The sequence below is a fragment of the Crocodylus porosus genome, unplaced genomic scaffold (assembly GCF_001723895.1).
Source record: "Crocodylus porosus isolate Cpor-Errol unplaced genomic scaffold, CroPor_comp1, whole genome shotgun sequence".
NCBI lineage: Eukaryota > Metazoa > Chordata > Crocodylia > Crocodylidae > Crocodylus > Crocodylus porosus.
Window position 1 is genome coordinate 45091072 of NW_017728951.1, and position 18368 is coordinate 45109439.

At 42.6% G+C, this 18368-nt stretch overlaps 1 protein-coding gene across 1 annotated transcript in view; it reads right to left on the minus strand.

Annotated features, from left to right (window-relative positions):
- The window catches only part of KCNMA1 (potassium calcium-activated channel subfamily M alpha 1), a 997979-nt gene that overhangs the window by 543461 nt on the left and 436150 nt on the right, over positions 1–18368 (minus strand). The window contains exon 3 of the mRNA XM_019555536.1: positions 13293–13354. Within this exon, the coding sequence (XP_019411081.1) occupies positions 13293–13354 (62 nt within the window). The remainder of the gene's footprint in view (positions 1–13292; positions 13355–18368) is intronic.

An 18368-nucleotide genomic window follows, 5' to 3' on the forward strand; every position in this document is an offset into this window, starting at 1 on the left:
AATTTTTTCACTCTTATTTGTCTAGATCTCAGTTTTAACATGGTGATAAATATTTTGCTTCTGTTTGGAACTGATGTCATACTGCCAAGTTTTGAAGGCTCTCCTCTTTCTGTCAGTGAAAGCTTGAATTTCCCTACCATTTTCATCAAACCAGTCCTTATGTCTCTTTGTAGAGAAGCCTAGAGATTTATCATATGCCTCATGAATGCCTTCTTGAGGGTCTCCCCGTGATCAGTGCTGTCAAGATCATCAGAGAGTTTCTCCCTGAGGCACTGCTCAAGATGATCACTTTCAGCAGGGTCTTTCAAGTGCTCAGTATTGAACCTCTTCCTTGGTTGCTTCTATTGGTTATGTCATTTTGCAGTAATATGAATGGACGTGATAGAATGCATCTAATGATGATCTGTCCAGCAGTTGTCTGCAAGGGGCATAGTTCTGGTGATACATATGCCACAAAGGTTCCAGGCATGCACTATGGCATAGATAACTGGATATCAGTGTTTTGAGTGGAGATGCATTCACGATGTCGTCCATTTAATGCTATGGTAGATTAAGGCGTTAACAATGATGAGAACGTGTTCCAAACACTTGTTCAGGAGAAGAATTCCATTTGAATTCACTTTTCCCACGCCTTCCTTTCCCAGCGTTCCTTTCTGTAGCTCAGAGTCTCTGCCCACTCTAGCACTGAAATTGCCAAGAAAAAAAATATTTTATCTTCTTTGGGGACAGACGATAGGATCTGGTGAGTTTAGAACAGAATTCATTTGTTTCATCATCTGCATCAAGGATTGGGATGCATACACCAATAACTGTTGCATGTTGTCTGTTGGTTAGTTAAAGACGAACGGTTATGAGACTCTTGCTGATCCCAAGTGGACACTCAGGCGTCTGAATAACAGTCTTGATCTTGATAGCAAAACAAATGCTGTCAATATTTCTGTTGTCTTTGCCTTTTCCTTCCCAAAAAACGGTGTAGCCACTAGCATTCTCCTCTCCTGTGCCTCTAGTGCACCAGTGTCAGTTTGTAAGTTTTCTAGTCAGGGAAAATGAGACAAACTATGCTTAGGGCACTTTTCCTAGCCCCCTCCCTATTCAGGGTGAGCAGATTGGATATTAATTAGGCCTGCTTAGTCATGATTGCAGCTGCCAAAATGCACATCTCTCTCAGTTCTAAGTACAAAACAAGCATCATATAATCATCACTAGGGAAAACTGTGTTGTCCGCAACCACCAGGAAATCCAGCACTGGCCCCAATTTCCTGTTAAATCAACCCCCCAAAATACAGTAGTAATGTAGACTAAATGAAGGCACCCTCCACCAACCAGCAGTGAGGGTCAAAGCTACTGCAAAATCCCTGCAAAATCAGCTGTGTGCCATGAGCAGGCTGCAAAAAACCTGTTGTCTCACTGCAACTTAGGTAGGTCCCTAATCACCATCTCCATGACTAGGGGCTTCTGGTAATCGTTAGAACGTGCCCTTGTCACTGCTTGCTCACCACTGTAGGACTTGCTATTGAAGGAAAATGCCTACGCATGTCTACTTTTGATGTACAGATGCCATTGAGCATCAGTAACCACATGATACTTCACAGAAAGGAAATCATAAGCCAGTGGGAAAGAACACATATACAACTGAAAGTTTCTATTCTGCTGCCACCTTCATCTATCTTTGTAGCCATTGTGGAGTATACTTCCTTCATCATCCTGCTCCATCATTGAGGACTCCAATTTTTATTTTGGGATCACTCTTAGTCTGGAAAACTTACTCTCAACCTTGCCACAGCTGGGCACAGGACTGCAGCCTCCACAGCCCAGTGGAGGCTCCCCACCCCCTGTTCCTCCACCACTTTGCCTGTGTTCCCCCATCCCCCTGCATCACTTGCATCCCCCCATGCCCAACCCCATAGACTTACCTGGAGGGGGCTGTGGAAGCTGCTCTCCACCACCCTGTCTGGCTGCTACATGTATGAATGAGCATGCACATGCATATGGTACCCACTGTGTCCCACTCCCCCCAGTCCCAAGCAGCACTTTGCAGGCTAGATCTCAGCCAGCTTGAAAGGGGAAACTCTCCATTACCCGTGTTTTTCTTTTTCAAGAGGGAAAATGTGCATTTTTTTCCTTTAAAAGAAAAAATATGCATTTTTCCATGTTTTTTCCATGGCAAACAGAAAACCTGGATCCCCAGTCATATGTATCCATTTAATTGAAGAGCTCCAGGTCACTCTTGATTACATCTGTGAAGCAGATGAAATGCTTGGGCTTACTGGCAACTTCATGAAAACCAAGATGCTTTACTAACCCACCCTAAGCCAACCAGCTGCTACTCTACTTACTACAATTAGAGGGCACTCCTTGGACAATGTTGAGTATTTTCTTTTCCCTGGGTAGCTACCATTCCCAAAAAGTATACATAGGCAATGATATTTAACAGTGAATAAAATCTGCTAGTATTGCCTTTAAATGCCTCAAAAACCATTTCTTTGATGACTGTGACATCAAGACCCAAACCAAACTTCTCATCTACCAGGCTATTGTCATCCCTACCCTGCTTTATGGGTGTAAAACTTGGATGACAAATCAGAAACACCTGAAAGCTTTGGAACATTTCCATCAGTGATGTCTTCAGAAAACCCTCCATATAAATTGGAAAGACAGAAGAATGAACATCAGCATTACAGCTTAAGCAAGCACCACTAACACTGACTTCAGGTTTATGACAGGTCCCGTCCAACAAAGCTGATGCCATATAAAGATGCTTGACAACTGACTCCTAGAACAGATCCTATGCTCCCAATGGAGGGCAAATAAAATACTTCAAAGACACCATGAAGGCAAACATGAAGAGGTGTAACATCGACATTAGCGCTTGGGAGACCCTTGTTCAGGACTGATCAAAATGGAGGAAGACTCTTTGGGAGGGACCTCAACACTTTGAAACAGTTCATTGACGGGCAGAAGAGGAAAAGAGGAACAGGCAAAAAGACCATCAGAACATCCAATGCAGCAGCAGAGTGCACATCCCTCCTGGAAACGCCTGTCTGCACTGCAACAAGACATGTAGATCTAGAATAGGGGAGGGGAAGGGAGAGGGGGAGTGTGGCTGTTCCCCCCTAACTTCCTCCTCAGCCTGCCCACTGGCCAAGAAGGGGACATGGCTGGGTGATCAACCTGGCTCCCAGTTCCCCACTCAGGTTGGGGGAGTAAAGCCCCACTTTGCGTTCTCCCCACCCTGAACCAGGAACAGCCCAGCTGGGGGTCCAGAGCCAGATGGAGGGGGGCCATTTCCTTCCTCCATACTTCCTCCTCAGATGAGCCTCTCGGCCAGGGAGGAAACATGGCTAGGTGATCTCAGGTCCCAGATTGGGTGGAGAGAGTAAAGACCACACTGTGGGTTTCTCCACAGCCGGGAGCTAGGGTGATCACTCAGCCATACCCCCTCCCATGTCAGCAGACCAGCTGAGGAGGAAGTGTGCAGGAAAGAGGGTTGGAGGCCCCCACCCTCCCAGATCTGGACCCCCACCCAAACTTTGCCCAGCACTGGGGGGGAGACCGGTAGTGGGGGCCAGTTTATCTCTCACTCCCTTCTCAGCCAGCCCACCATCTGGGCAAAGAAGAACCATAACTGGACGATTGCCCTGGCTCCCAGCTGTAGGGAAACTTACAGTGGGGGCTTTACTTCCCCTGCCCAAGCCAGGAGCTGAAGCAATGACCTGGCTATGTTCTTTCCCTGGCTGGCAGGGACTGGGAAGGAAAAGTGGCCTCCACTGCAGGCTTCCCCCCATGCTGGGCACAGCCTGGTTGGGGGGGGTCCCTTCCCCCCTCACTCCCTCCTTAGATGGCTTGCTAGCCAAGGAGGGGGTGTGGCCAGGTAACTGCCTAAGCTCCCAGCTTCAGGGAAGCCCAGAGTGGAGCCAGGGCTGGGGCAATCACCCAGCCACTGCCTTTCCTTGGCCAGCAGGTTGGCTGAGGAGGAAGTGACAGAGGGAAAAACAGCCTCCACTGTGGGCTTCTCTCCTGCCCTGCCCCCCAGCACAGCCAGCTAGAGGTCTGGAGCTGGAGAGGGGGGTGTTTCCCCCACACAACCCCCTCCTCAGCTAGCCAAGGAGGGGGCATGGCTGGGTGATCAGCCTGGCTCCAGCTCTGGAGGAAGAGAGGGAGAAATGCCCTGCTTGGGGCTTCCCTCTTTCCCCCTTACCCTCACACAAAGGAACTCCAGCTGGGGGTCTGGTGCAGGGTAGGGGGTTCCCTCCACACTTCCTCCTCAGCTGTCCCAGATTAAGGAGGAGGCAGGGCTAGGGGAACTATTTCCTGGCATGGGGGAGAAAGGGAGAAATGTCCCACTGGGAGCTTCACCTCTGCCCCTTCCCCAATGCCAGGGAGACCCTGGCTGGGGTCTGTAAGGGGGGGGTCCCCCCATACCTCCTCAACAGCTGGCTCAAAGCTGAAGAGGAGGCATGGATGGGAGAACTGCTCATCTTCTGGCTGTTTGTAGGTGCTTGGCAGGCTAAGAGGCATGCTTTAGCAGACCTTGCTTCCTGGTATGGGTCACTGCAGGGATTTGACTGCCTTTCAGGTTTGAAAAGTGACTATCAGTTCACTTTTTTATAGGTTCAACCTAGGCAGAAACCTGAAAAGATTGAATTGATTCAGCCTCAGGCTTTTTGACTTAGCAGAGGTGGGCAAAATAATAGATTCAAGGATACCTTTAAAGCCAATCTGAAGAAATGCAGTATTAATATCAATATGTGGGACACTCAAACAGTGAACTGGTACTGTGATATAGAACAAAGCATCAATAATTTCAAGAAAACTCACTTCACTTTGGAAGAGGATAGAAAAGAGGGAGAAAGAGAAAAACTGTGACATGACAATACCAGGATCTATCCATTCTGCTCTGAAGTATTTGCCACATCTGCAGTTGAACCAGATCTCAAATTGACCTCCTGAGTCCTCTACAGGCTCATTGATGATTTCCCTATTTACTGGAAGACTGTTATCCTCATATTGAAGGAGTGCCAACAATAGTATTTCACTCTACTTATATCTACACCTAAAGTTGGGCAAGAAAAATTGATGCGAACAAATCCAAAGCTGCTCATAGCATGCATGCTCCACAGAGCTGAGATGTTGTTAGAAGCACAAGAAACTGCCTCTCAGCTCATTATGGAAGTTAAAGTGGAGTTATGGTACACTCCAAAACAGCAATGGAGTACCTCGATGTTGAGCTGATTGTATAAGTGGGTCATTAAAAAAATTCAGAGAAAATCAAGCATTCTAATCCTGTGATTTTTCTTTTTTTTACTTTTAAGAAAAACTCAACAAAAATTACACTTAGTTTCATTTAAAGATTTGTCAAGAACTTTCAGGATTTTTTTTCTCCCTACCCTCTCCTTACAAGAAGTGTGTATGTGTGGTGGGGGAAAGAGGACTGGAGGGCCATTTCCTAACCCAAATCCAGCCTGGCAGACTGGATGTCATGACTCTGCAGGCTGGATTTGGCCCATAGGCCAGGGCGAGCACTACTGTTTTAAAACAACATGTTACATTTTAATGTCAAAATCAAAGCAAAAAACCTAACCAACCAAAAAAAACCAAAAAAAAAGGATTCACCTTGTTGGTATGACAACAGGGACTCTTAAAAATAGTTAATTAAAACAAACCAAACAAAAAAAATCTGAATCTGGAAGCAAGGATACCTAACAGCCTACATCACAGCAGGCAATGTACAATATTGTATTTTATCCAATACAACCTTACTAATGCCACGGCTGGCATTTTAACGCAGCAGGTTTATTTGCCCTCCTTATAAAGATATGAATGGTCACAATATTAGCTAGCCCTTTTCTGGTTTTCCAACTGATATTAAAATAAAAAAGGAAGTTGCCACTGAGTGCATTTGGCAATTAAGTAATGGATCTGATTCCACTAACCTATAAAACCTAGATCAACATAAACTGAATAAAGAAGTCTAAAATAAAATAATACCAAATGAGAATAGCAGTGGTTTTTTACTGGGCAAAATAGTTTGGAGAATGGACAGAGGGCCCTGAAGGGTAGAAAGACTCTTTTGGTTTGCTTTCATACTGATTTGAATATCTGTATCATGTTAATAAAGAAAAGCCATAAGCAGAGGAACTGGAATGGTATAGTTATTTTTTAGCATGATTTTACCATCCTGGAAACAAAAGTTAGAACACAGGTATGACTCAGGAAAGGTCAAAGAGAAGGAGGCAGGGGGAAAAAGATACATGAGAAAGGAGAATCAGGTTCAACATGTTTAATGGCATGCTTATTAAAAGTTGCACTCTCCTTTAGGTGCTGATTATTATTATTCACAGAGAAATGTGAAACACAAAAAGTGAAGATCAATTTTGTGCAGTTAATGGTCAACCCCAATTCTGATTGCCATGTAACTAGAATTCTGACATCTTTAAAATACACTGCACAGCTAGCTAGTGCTTTGCATTACTTGAATAGTGGAAACAGAAGTTTAGAACTGGTTTTACTAAACACCATACTTGACAATTAATGTATATTAAAAGAGTATATTTCATTCCATTTGATTCTACACTGGCAAAATAGATGGGACATCACTGTGTAATACAAATCAGATTTTTTCACTGCAGGAAACTGATTGTGTAGTTACCAGGTCTGAATTAAACTAGTCAAGGTTATTTTCTCGAGGAATAGAAAGAATAAAAAGAAATGATAACACACTAATGGAATCCATTGGCTTGAGGTTACTGGATGGTGACTACAATTGTGAGTTAAACATTAGCTAAGTCTACTGATGAGACAACATGCAGATAAACTTCTTTTCTATCCTCACTAGGCAAGAAACGGCAATAAGTCTGAAGTAATCCACAAAATAGGGGTGTGTGTAGAAGAAACAGGGGCCCTAAATTGAAGAGGTGGGTTTTTAAAAACACCAATTCAATTTAGGGCCCTTTAAAACCTCATGTTGTGTACACCTGTGTAACTTACCTATACCTGCCTCTCCAGTGGCGGAGAGGGAAGAGCAAGCTTCCAGCAGGCGGAGCAGTCCTTGGAGTCAGCGGGGAGGAGCTGGTGCTTCCCCCTGCGGCAGTGGCAGCCCCCAGCCATGCAGCATCTGCCTTCAGGCACCCAGCTTGGGTGGTCCCAGGGGGCACCGCAGTTGTGGAGGGAAGCACCAGGCCCCTGCACAGCTCAGGTAGGCAGGCAGGCTCCAGGGGGGCGGGGATCAGGCTTGCTGCTTATTTTTTTTCTTAGGTGGAGCCCACCTTCCCAGGCTTCTGCCAGGCTGCCTGCATGGGCTTTCTGCAGAGCCCCTGAGCTGCACAGAGCCTGGTGCTTCACTCTGCAGCTGCAGGGCACCAAACTAAAACTCCTTGGAGGAGTTTTAGTTTGCTGTGCCCCAAGTCACTTAAGGAGCATTACACCACCGAATTACTGTGCAATACACTATAGGCTGGTTAGTCTTACCTCGACCTTGGGTTAGCTTTTTGAGAGAATTATCACATATCCATGAGGGGCCAGTAGGGGAGGTTATGCTTCGGGGCAACGAACACAGGTTCATTAGAGGCAGGTCCTGTCAGACCAATCTGGTGGCCTTCTATGACCAGGCCACAAAATCCTTGGATGCAGGCATTGTGGTGGACGTAGTCTTTCTGGACTTTAGGAAGGCCTTTGACACTGTCTCTCACCCCATTCTCATTAAGAAACTAGGGGACTGTGGTGTTGACACCTATGCAGTCAAACGAATCACTAACTGGCTGGTGGGCTACACCCAGAGAGTGGTGGTAGACGGGTCTTTTTGACCTGGAGGGATGTGGGCAGGGGGGCCCCCCAGGGCTCAGTCACTGTTCAACATCTTCATCAGTGACTTGGACGAGGGGGTGAAAAGCACCCTGTTCAAATTTGCAGATGACACTAAGATGTAGGGGGATGCGGGCCCGAGAGAAGGGAGGAATAGGCTGCAATCAGACCTGGACAGGTTACAGGGGTGGGTGGATGAGAATAGGATGGGTTTCAACACTGACAAGTGCAAAGTGCCTGCACCTGGGGAGGAAGAACCAGCACCATACCTACAGGCTGGGGAACTCCCTTCTCGTCAGTGCAGAGGCAGAAAAGGATCTTGAAGTCATTATAGATGCCAAAATGAACATGGGCCGACAGTGTGGGGATGCGGTCAGGAAGGCCAACCATACCTTGTCATGTATCTAGAGATGAATCTTAAGCGGGTCCAAGGAGGTGATCCTCCCCCTGTATGCGGCACTGGTCAGGCCACACTTGGAGTACTGCATCCAGTTCTGGACGCCACACTTCAGGAGGGATGTGGACAACATGGAGAGGGTCCAGAGGAGGACCACTCGTGTGATCAGGGGGCAGCAGGGCAGGCCCTATGAGGAGAGGCTACGGGACCTGAACCTGTTCAGCCTCCACAAGAGAAGCCTGAGGGGGATCTAGTGGCCTGTTACAAACTAGTCAGCGGGGACCAGCAGGCATTGGGGGAGTCCCTGTTCCCCCGAGCACTCTCAGGAGTGACTAGAAATAACTGTCACAAGCTGGCAGGCTGTAGGTTCAGACCAGGCATCAGGAGGCACTACTTCACTGTCAGGGTGGCTAGTATCTGGAACCAACTTCCAAGAGCAGTTGTGTTGGCTCCTACCCTGGGGGTCTTTAAGAAGAGGCTAGATGAACACCTTGGTGGGGTCGTTTGACCCCAGTACTTTTTCCTGCCATGGCAGGGGGTTGGACTTGATGATCTGCTCAGGTCCCTTCCAACCCTACCAACTACGAAACTATACACTGCCGGTGCTTGCAAACACCAACACCATTAAAGTGGTGCAAAAGCATTTAATCTGGTTTAAAGTGTCGTGCACACATGCCCCTCATTTCATCTACACATGGCCTAGGTGGCCCATATAGAGCCTAAGCATTCCCAAGAAATCTCCCATTAAGTCAGAGTTTTTCTCTGCTGGAAAAAAGAAGTATAACAGTCAAAGGCTTCCAGAAGCCAACTGACTAAAAATCACTGGGTAGACACAACTCCAAAATGCTAGGGTACACCATTGTTTCACAAAAGATATGTAGCTCCAGGAACAGGTAACATTGTTCCTGCAATTAGAATTCAATTCAGCAGAACTTAAAACACAAGCAGAAACAGATTTTCATCTGTCCATGACATTTTTGTTTTACTGACCCTTTCAACAGGGAATTGTATGCCTTTTACGTATATAATGAAGTACCACGCATGCTCCCAGGAAAATTCTGTCTACTCAATGATACTTCACTATTGTCTTCAGAAAAATAACACATGCTCCTTTGATAGCAATAAAGAAAATTTGGCTACAAGTTCATGAAAAATCTGGTCTCAATGTTAAGAATCAAAAGGGCTTTTCCTCACTACACTGCCAGAGAGAGAACCTGAGGTTTTTTACCAAAACCTCTAGCTCAAGTTAAATTGCACTATAAATTCAAGGTAACTGGTGCAAAAAGGTATGACAGGATTAAAACCTGGAGTGATACTGATGCTTCTGCTAGTAATTTAACAGTGGATGCAACAGCTCAAAATGCCATGCATCATCAACTCTTAATTCAGTCTCTCTGGGCAAGTCCGTGCAAAACATACGTGTGTCCTAGCTAATGTGCACACAGGCACATGCTTGTGCATCTGCACAGAAGAACTTCACATGACCCATAGTCATAGATCTACATCCCAGTTGTACAGCAGCCACAGAAGCTTAGTGCTAGGATTTCAGATGAGGCAATCCAGTGCTTTTAGTACACCACTAATCTGGTAAATCTGCTTTAAGAATCAGTGTTGCTGTCTTTTATGAGAATTTGATAGACTTTTCTGAGTCCTAAGCAAAAGTGTTTTTGCTCTGACATCACATCGTGCTGAGGCCTTTCTGATTCTGCACGCTACTTGGTTCTAACCATTCCTGCCAGCACCAAGCCATAGATACAGCCCAGTATGACCCATTGCTTCTAATTTTTTTCAAAGGGTAGATGGTCTGCAACCTGGTGGAGAGCATTTCAAGCGCCATTCTGAGCAGTGGAAGGTGATGTGACTGAGAAGGGGGTTTGCCATGCAGAGACCAGTCCTTTGTTGTGATGGTCTGGCTCTACACAAGTGTTTATGGTGCAGGACAAACAGCACTGAGAAGTGGGATCGTGTCATCATGCCAACCCACAATGAACAACAGAGGCTTCAAAACTTCTGCACAGAACTATGCAAGGAGCTTGCCAGAACACTCCAGTGCCTGGAGAAACAAATAAATGAACCCATCCAAGTTTAGAACCAGACTGCTACTGCCATCTGCAGACTATTCCAGACTGCTACAAGTCTACCATTTTGGTGCTGACAAGTCAACTGTTACTGCTGCTCATGTTTATGCAGCTAAAGAGACTTTACTATTTGTCTTAGCGTTTGGAAGTTTTTTCATTATCCCTAAACTTCTTGACCCACAAGAAATAGCACAGAGGAAGAATAAGAAGTCTGAGTGAACTCAAGAGAAACAAGATGGCATCCAATAGTACAAAGTGCTCCACCATGCACTTAGAAACTAGAAGAATATCTGATATAATAGGTTGAAAATGACAGAAGAGGAAAAAACCTGGGTTTCATGATAAAATGCAGTCATGAAAAAAGAAATTCTATCTTGTATCCTTAGTCAGGGTATTTCAGGTAGACATAAGAAAACTATTAAAGACAAGGTCTGGATACAATTCCATCCTGGAACAGAGTTTTGATACAGGAAAAATTAATTCAAAGTAAAACAGGTACAGAGAAGTATGACCAAGAAAGTGAGATTATATCCTTTAAGAGGAGATTAAAAGACTTTGTTTTGTTTAACCTACCAAAGCCAAGCCTAAAGGGGATGTGAGTAGTGGAGATGGGTAAACTCCAGAGAGGGAAAAGCACTATTTAGCTAAAGAACAATGTTCATGCAAGAACAAATGGGTTTAAACTGCCCGTGAACACATTTAGACTGGAATCTGAAGGTTTCTAACCAAAGAAAGGAGGTTTTGGAAAGGATGGCTTCCCTTTAAGAACAGTGAGAGCAAAACTAGTGAGAGCAAAACCCTAACTAGTTTTAAATGGACCTCAATCATTATGAAGAGGAATATATGACATGGTTACTTACAAGGGGACTCAATAATACAGGAGTGTTCACCACCCTGGTCTTATGAATCATGTCTCTACAGGGTTTGAGGACCACAAAGACAAGTTCATAAATATGAATGCAGAATTTCAGAACAGGTACTGAAGAGAGTGGGCGCTACCTATTGGGGCAAGCAGGGATGTTATTCCCTCATGAAGATGTGACCTGTTATTCTGGGGGAGCTGCTGTTATGCCTCAGGAAACAGTGCCATAATTTCAGAACTCCTGGCACATGCAGATTTAATTATACATTTACAGGTGCAGAAATGTGCATTTGGCAAGCTGAAATCAAGATGACAATTCCTCCAAAAATGCTAGGACATCAGTTTGGTCAACTGCGTTTGTAATATTGTGCATTCCACATTCTACATCACCTTGGTGTGCAGAAAAGCAGGAATTCTGAAGGCAGCAGACTGAAGCTACTGTCAGGTTACAAACCCAATACAAGCAACCATAAATTGTACCTGTCATCACCAGGACAGGTGAGAAAAGGAAGTAAAGGGGTTTTCTTATGTCCCCAGATTTTATTTTGCAAAGAAACATGGCTGAGGAATGACAGAGTATCATGTCCTGACAAGGGGGTTGCAATTTTATGCACTGTTGTGGCACACCTAATATTTTCTATAGCTGACTTGGTTCATAGTTAAAACACATACCTACAGATTCAGAAAAACTTAACTCTAGACCCCAAAGCAGTTCCCAGTTAACCTAGCTGTAAATGAATACCTGGCATACCATTTGGAATGGGAAACTGAAGGTGACTGCATGAGATTCTAGTATATCACTCCTTTTTGTGTCCCTGGCTACACAATCTGTCATTCCTTAAGCACAGTGGATCTCATAATCTTGGGAAGACTTCTGATTCTACTTTGATCATTGGCGGTTTTCTATCATGTTTGACATGGAGTTATGCAATCTTAAATGTGATCCTTAATTAAAACTTTCAGAAACAACTTCTTATATTATTCTTCTTTCCAAGCACTAATAGACCAGCAAAGTGTAGACCTAGATGAACAAAAATTATGAAAAAAAAAATTGTTAACCTACAAAGAACACTTTTGTAGGAATACCAGCTGCCAGTCCAGCATTAGCTATGACTGTGTGAAATGACAGACCCTCCTAGACCCTCAAGGACTGTTTTGCATTGTCTCTTACTCAAGCTGGGGTGCTCATGCATTTGGAATACCTTGAGCTCACTGTTGCAATGAAGACAAGTCCAAAGATATTTTTAAGTGTTTTATTTGTACAGTCCTAGAGCATAATATACCACTAATCCGCTGACATTTCCTTTCTCCAGAGGTGAGCTCAGTACTATTAAAAATCTTCTTACCAGGGCTATGTTTGTGATCTATACAAAAGTTATGTATCAGCACCATGCTTATGTACAGTAAGAAAAGCATCTATATGAGTACCTAATGAACCAAAATGAGACTATAACTAGTTACAGTATTGTGTGACATAGCATTTGCATCACTGTGTCAGGCAACACATCATGATAACAAAATCTAGCTACCCCGATTCATATCACAAAATATCATGAAGCAAACATCACTTGATCACAACTTGTTCATTCCCAAATAATGTTGAGCTGTTCAATCTCTAACAAGCTTACTTCACATGATAGAAAACAAGCCCATCAGACTCGGAACATGGAAATGGATCACAGGGCTAGGTATAATTATTATGGTTTGTTTTACATATAGCCTTTTGATGAGGTTTCAGAGGTGTTCCTGGAAGTTTGGCTACATACTCATTTATTTTCCTGCATGGTCTGTGACCTCTTGACTCACATCTCCTACATTCCATACATTCAAATGATAAACTTGAGGAATTCTGAAAATCACAATGGAACTGGAAGATTAAAATTCCCCCACAGGATACATAATCTAAACCCACAGAAATCATTTCTCTTTCTACTCTTTCTACATCTCCAAATGTGATCAAAACCACACAGTTAACAAAAAAAATAAATCATTTCTTCATCCCTGAAACTAGCTTGAAAGACCATACATTATTATAAAGTTCTTCACACTCAGAAGATGAAATAAAGCATTGACTTGAAGTAGATGAATGGAGCAATTTAAAGAAGCATAATTGCTGTAGGAAAGGAGAGGAAAGAAAATTTATTAGAATACTCACTTTGACGAATCTATGAAGTATATTACAAGAGCACCAATACTAAGAGCGAAGACTAAGACAACCTGCAAGAGAAAAGAAAAAGTGCAATTAGTTAACAGTGTTAGGCTGAAACATTTATTCTTTTAGAAATGAAAGACAGAGAAAGTAATTCAAAAAAACATTATTCATTTTGCATTCGCCTGTCATTTGCTTTACAGAAAGGAATCTATACTGCTTATATCCCATGCACTACATGTATTACTATGACTTATTTTCTGCAATGGGAGGGAAAAAGCTGAATTCTGTCTCAGGGAAATGCAGACTACAAATAGATCCTACATTTTAATCTTTGCTAAAATGAATTCATTAATTTCAAAAGACAGGCTTCTCCAGTGCATGGCATTCATTTCACATTACAGTTTTATTAAACTATATGTCAGCTTTACAGTAAAAAATTCTGCTCATACTTTGTAGATAACCAATAAAGATGACAGATCAGATTGCATATATGTTTCTATTACATATGCAGTGGTGAAATCCATATGATAAATTGTACAGCTGTGTAGGAATTTGCATTTACCTTTCACCTTCGATCACGTTGCTGACTATTAATAGCACCTTCTCTCTTGGGACTTTTTCTAACATTTAAAACCCTTAAATACATCCACGTGCCTAATTTTTCCTTTCACCATCCTGCTGGAGAAATAATCCTTCTTTCCAACCAGCCGTGATCTACGGCGAGTCTTTGGCTAGGGAAAGGTTTAAGACTCTCACAAATGAGGAAGACTAAAAATGGATGAAAAAAATCTGAGAAACTTCTTTTAAATAAAACATTGGTCATTAAATTCTGATCTAATAACCTATTAAGTACCATATCTTTTGGATTTATCAAAATATATTTTAAAGTAAATTTTAGATTTTTCTCAAAATAAATTAGTTATAATTTTCTGGTTTTGAGTACTCTGCATTTGATCTCAGGATACTAAGGACCCTGGGTATTTAAGGAAAAGGAATGTGAACACCAGTATCAATTAAAATCTTTTCTGACAGATTTCAAAAACATTTTTCTCCTTTAAAATATACAGCAAACAAATATGGAGTAAAAATGTGTTGTAATCTAGATTTTCTTGGCACTTGTTTAAGGATAATTATCTAAATGTGTCCTAAACCTACGCCAATAAAACCCCTGTTACACATCAAAATATATGATCATACTTTCGTGTATACTATGCAGCTATATACACATTGTATATTTTTCTACCAAACAGACAGTTGAGTAAGTCTATCATTATAGCTTCTCTACTAGGCCTGGAAGCTAGGAAGACCTTGGACATTTGCCCTGTAGGTTGATACAATTCAATATTGTTTGAGTAGCAAGAGAAAAAGAAAATATATATCAAGGGAACATAAGAATTTCAAACTGTAAGAAGTTATAAGAATTTCTTTCTGTTATAAGAATTTCATATTATAAACACCATGATATCTCAATTGTTCTTCAACTTGAGGTGTAGGTTGTAGCCATGTTGGTCTAAGGGCATAGGCAGACAAGGTTCTTTGCGTGACTCTGATATCTTTTATTAGACCAACTTAAATAGTTGGAAAACAATTATTAAGCAAGCTTTCGGGTTCAAAAACCCTTTGTCAGGCTAAGGAAGTTTCAGCAGTTGGTGTGTGCTCTTCCTAGATGGAATGAAAAGTAAAGAAGCCAGAGGCTGGCCTGGTCTGTATGCAACACAGGTAGTCAGTGAAAATGTAGATTGAGGAGTCAAAGGGTGAGAGACAGGCTGCTGCCGGGGGGGGGGGGGGGGAAAGAGAGAGAGAAGGGGGATGAATAGTGGAGAGATACCTAGGGAGTCAGATGTCAGACAGGTTATAAATGTGTCATAAATCCAATGTCTATATTTAGTCCATGATTTTTAGTATCCAGGAGGTCGATGTGGAGTTCAAAGGCTCATCTCTGGGAAGTGTTTTGTAAGTTTCCTTTGAGGATGAGGACTGAGACACTGGAGAGAGAGTGGTTTTCTTGTGAGAAATGTGCCCCCACAGGTAACTGGGTATTCCTGTCTTTAATAGACTGCCAGTGTGCATTCATTCTGGTGCACAATTGTCGTTTGGTCTCTCCTACGTATTCTCCGTCAGGGCATTTGGTGCATTGGATGAGATATATTACATTTCTGGAGCTGCAGCTGTAAGATCCAGGAATGCTGATGGCTCTGTTGTGGGATGTAGTAATTGTGGGGGTGGTGCAGATGTGTTGGCAGGTTTTGCATTTCTTGTCATGGCATGGTCTGGTCCATTTGGTGTGTTCTGGGCTTGAGGAAGTTTGCTTCTGGTGATGAGGTTAGCGAGATTCAGTGCTTGTTTGAAGGCTAGGATGGGTGGCTCTGGGAAGATATTTTTAAGAGTAGGATCTCTTTCTACTATGGGTTGCAATTGTTTGAGAATTTTCCATATAGGTTCAAGGGAGGGGTGATATGTTATAACCAGCCATGTGCAATTTGTGGCGGGGTTTCTTCTGTACTGCAGCAGTTTTTCCTGTGGTATCTGGGTGGCTCTTTCAAACGTGCAATCTCACACTCTGGAAGAGTGTCCTTGTTGGGTAAAAGCCTTTTTAAGATTGGTGAGGCGGCAATCCCGGGTGTTCTCTTCAGTGCAAATTCAGTGGTATCTGAGGGCTTGGCAGCGTATCACAGCTTTTTTGGGTGTGTCTAGGGTGATTGCTGGTTCTGTGCAGATATGTATGTTGGTCTGTGGGTTTCTTGTATAACCTGGTCTGTATTTTATCATTCTGGATACTGATCATCATGTCTAAAAAAAGAGATTTTGGTGCTGGAGTATTCTAGAGAAAGTTGGATGGAGGCATGGAGATTGCTGAATTTCTGATGGAACTCAGAGATTGTAGGTTTTCAGTCCCAATGATGAAGATGTCATCGATATATCTTAAGTATAACAAGGGTTTGATGATGCAGTTCTTGAGGAAGTCTTGTTCCAGGTGGCTCATAAAAAGGTTGGCATACTGTGGGGCCATTTTGGTGCCCATAGCTGTTCCCATCGTCTGGAGGAAGTGTTGATTATTAAAAGTGAAATTGTTGTGTGTGAGGATGAAGTGTATAAGGTCAGTAATATCTTTGGGTCTGTATTCTGAGTTGTAATCTTGTTCCTGTAGATATGTAAGGCAGACTTGGATGCTGGCCTGGTGTGGGATGTTGGTATATAGGCTGGTAACGTCCATGGTGGCTAAGAAGGTATTGCTGGGAAGGTGGTCTATGTTTTTAAGTTTCTGTAAAAAGTCTGTAGCGTCTTGTACGAAACTTGCTCTGTGGGTGATGAGCGGTTTTAGGATTGATTCAACGAAACCTGGTATTTCCTCATTTAGGGAACTGCTGAAACTTCCTTAGCCCGACAAAGGGTTTTTGAACCCGAAAGCTTGCTTAATAGTTGTTTTCCAATTATTTAAGTTGGTCTAATAAAAGATGTCAGATTCACGCTAAGAACCTTGTCTCTCTTTCAGCTTGAGAAATTTTAAACCATTATGAAAGTATGTGGTAAGTCATTCTGAACCTAATCTCAGTACTTTATTTACTAAATAATTTTGATGTAGGCAATTACTGATTCAAACAAACTGGCTCAGATAAATATTAGCCTCCTCAAAAACACAAAGAAAAACAGGTTATAACTAAAACTCCTGCAATTTGCCAAGCCATTGGATACATAAGAATCAATTTCTAGCCTCAATAGCTCACACCTTTAAGGTGTTTCAGAGTGTCATTGGCAGCCTTACGAATGACATCATTGGGTGCAGGATGGACTGTGACAGGTTAGGACCTCTAATTCAGCCTAGGAGGTAAAATATTGATTATCCAAACCCTGTTTTATTCTTAACATTCCTTCAAGCATATGTCTGGTGTGACTCCCTTGTATATACATCCCCACATTTTCCAGTGATATTAGAAACAGTTCAAATCATTCAAATACTCAGGATTCTACTGCATGGTAGAAAAATGTGTCCCAAGATTAATTTCATACCTTCACCAAAACAGCTCACCTTCTAATAGTAAATAGTACTGTAACATTCATAATTCTTACAGTCTTCCTTTTTTTGTATAAAAGACCTATAAGCACACCATTGCCCATTCATTCTGACTGAAGTTGGATAAATCCAAATCCTGCCTATCTGCCTGATTACTCTCCAAATCCGATTTGGAATAAGGAAGCATGAGCCGACACAATAGTAGTTGTCCATTTTCTTTCATGTCCAGCAATGTGACTCCCGTGGGAGGAATAAGACAAACATCTTGTCTGCCGTAGTGAGAATTGAAACAGATAGCAAATGGTGTCTCTTGTGACTGTTAACTGGTCTACAGAAGCTATGCAAAGTCTCTTTTAATCTTCTGCCAGGCACTGCATAAATTGCTATCTTTTAACAAGAAACAAGGAGTTGACTGTTCAGGGCCCAGGAAATGCGACATGGAGCCTCTGATGTCTAAATTGCCAGCACATCATCTGACCTGTCAGTTTCAATCGAGTCCCAAGTGAACAGATGCATATGCTCACTGAATGGGCATGGAAACAGAACACCAGGCCATCAGAGGTTGACACCATTTCTGTTCCTCTAAGACATTAGCAAAAGTTTTTCTACTGGTGATGATTCTGAAACCCTTTCACTGAGTAGCAGCACAAAGTCAATGGAACTTCTTGTGCAAGTATCATTTAGCATTATTTTAAATATATATTATTTGGTCTAAGGAAATTTTGAGATCAGAAATTAGAAATGTTTTTCTTTTCAACCTGACACAACATATTACACATGATATTTAAAAATGAAAACATTATAATAGTTTTAAAACACACCATTTTCCTTGCTAAACCCCCTTATTTTTAATTGACCTTGATGCCTTTGAATTAGCAGGTCTCTTGTGTGTTTGTTTCCCAAACACTGGATTGTAATGAATCCCCTTGGGCACTGGAGACACAACAAGAAGATATTTCAGAAGGCATTATGCAACAAGCAGCAGTAGTGCAACTTGGGAGAGGTAAGCAAGAATCAACCCCAGGTGCCAATTCAGAGTGGGCATCAAACTGGCAGCCATCAAGGAG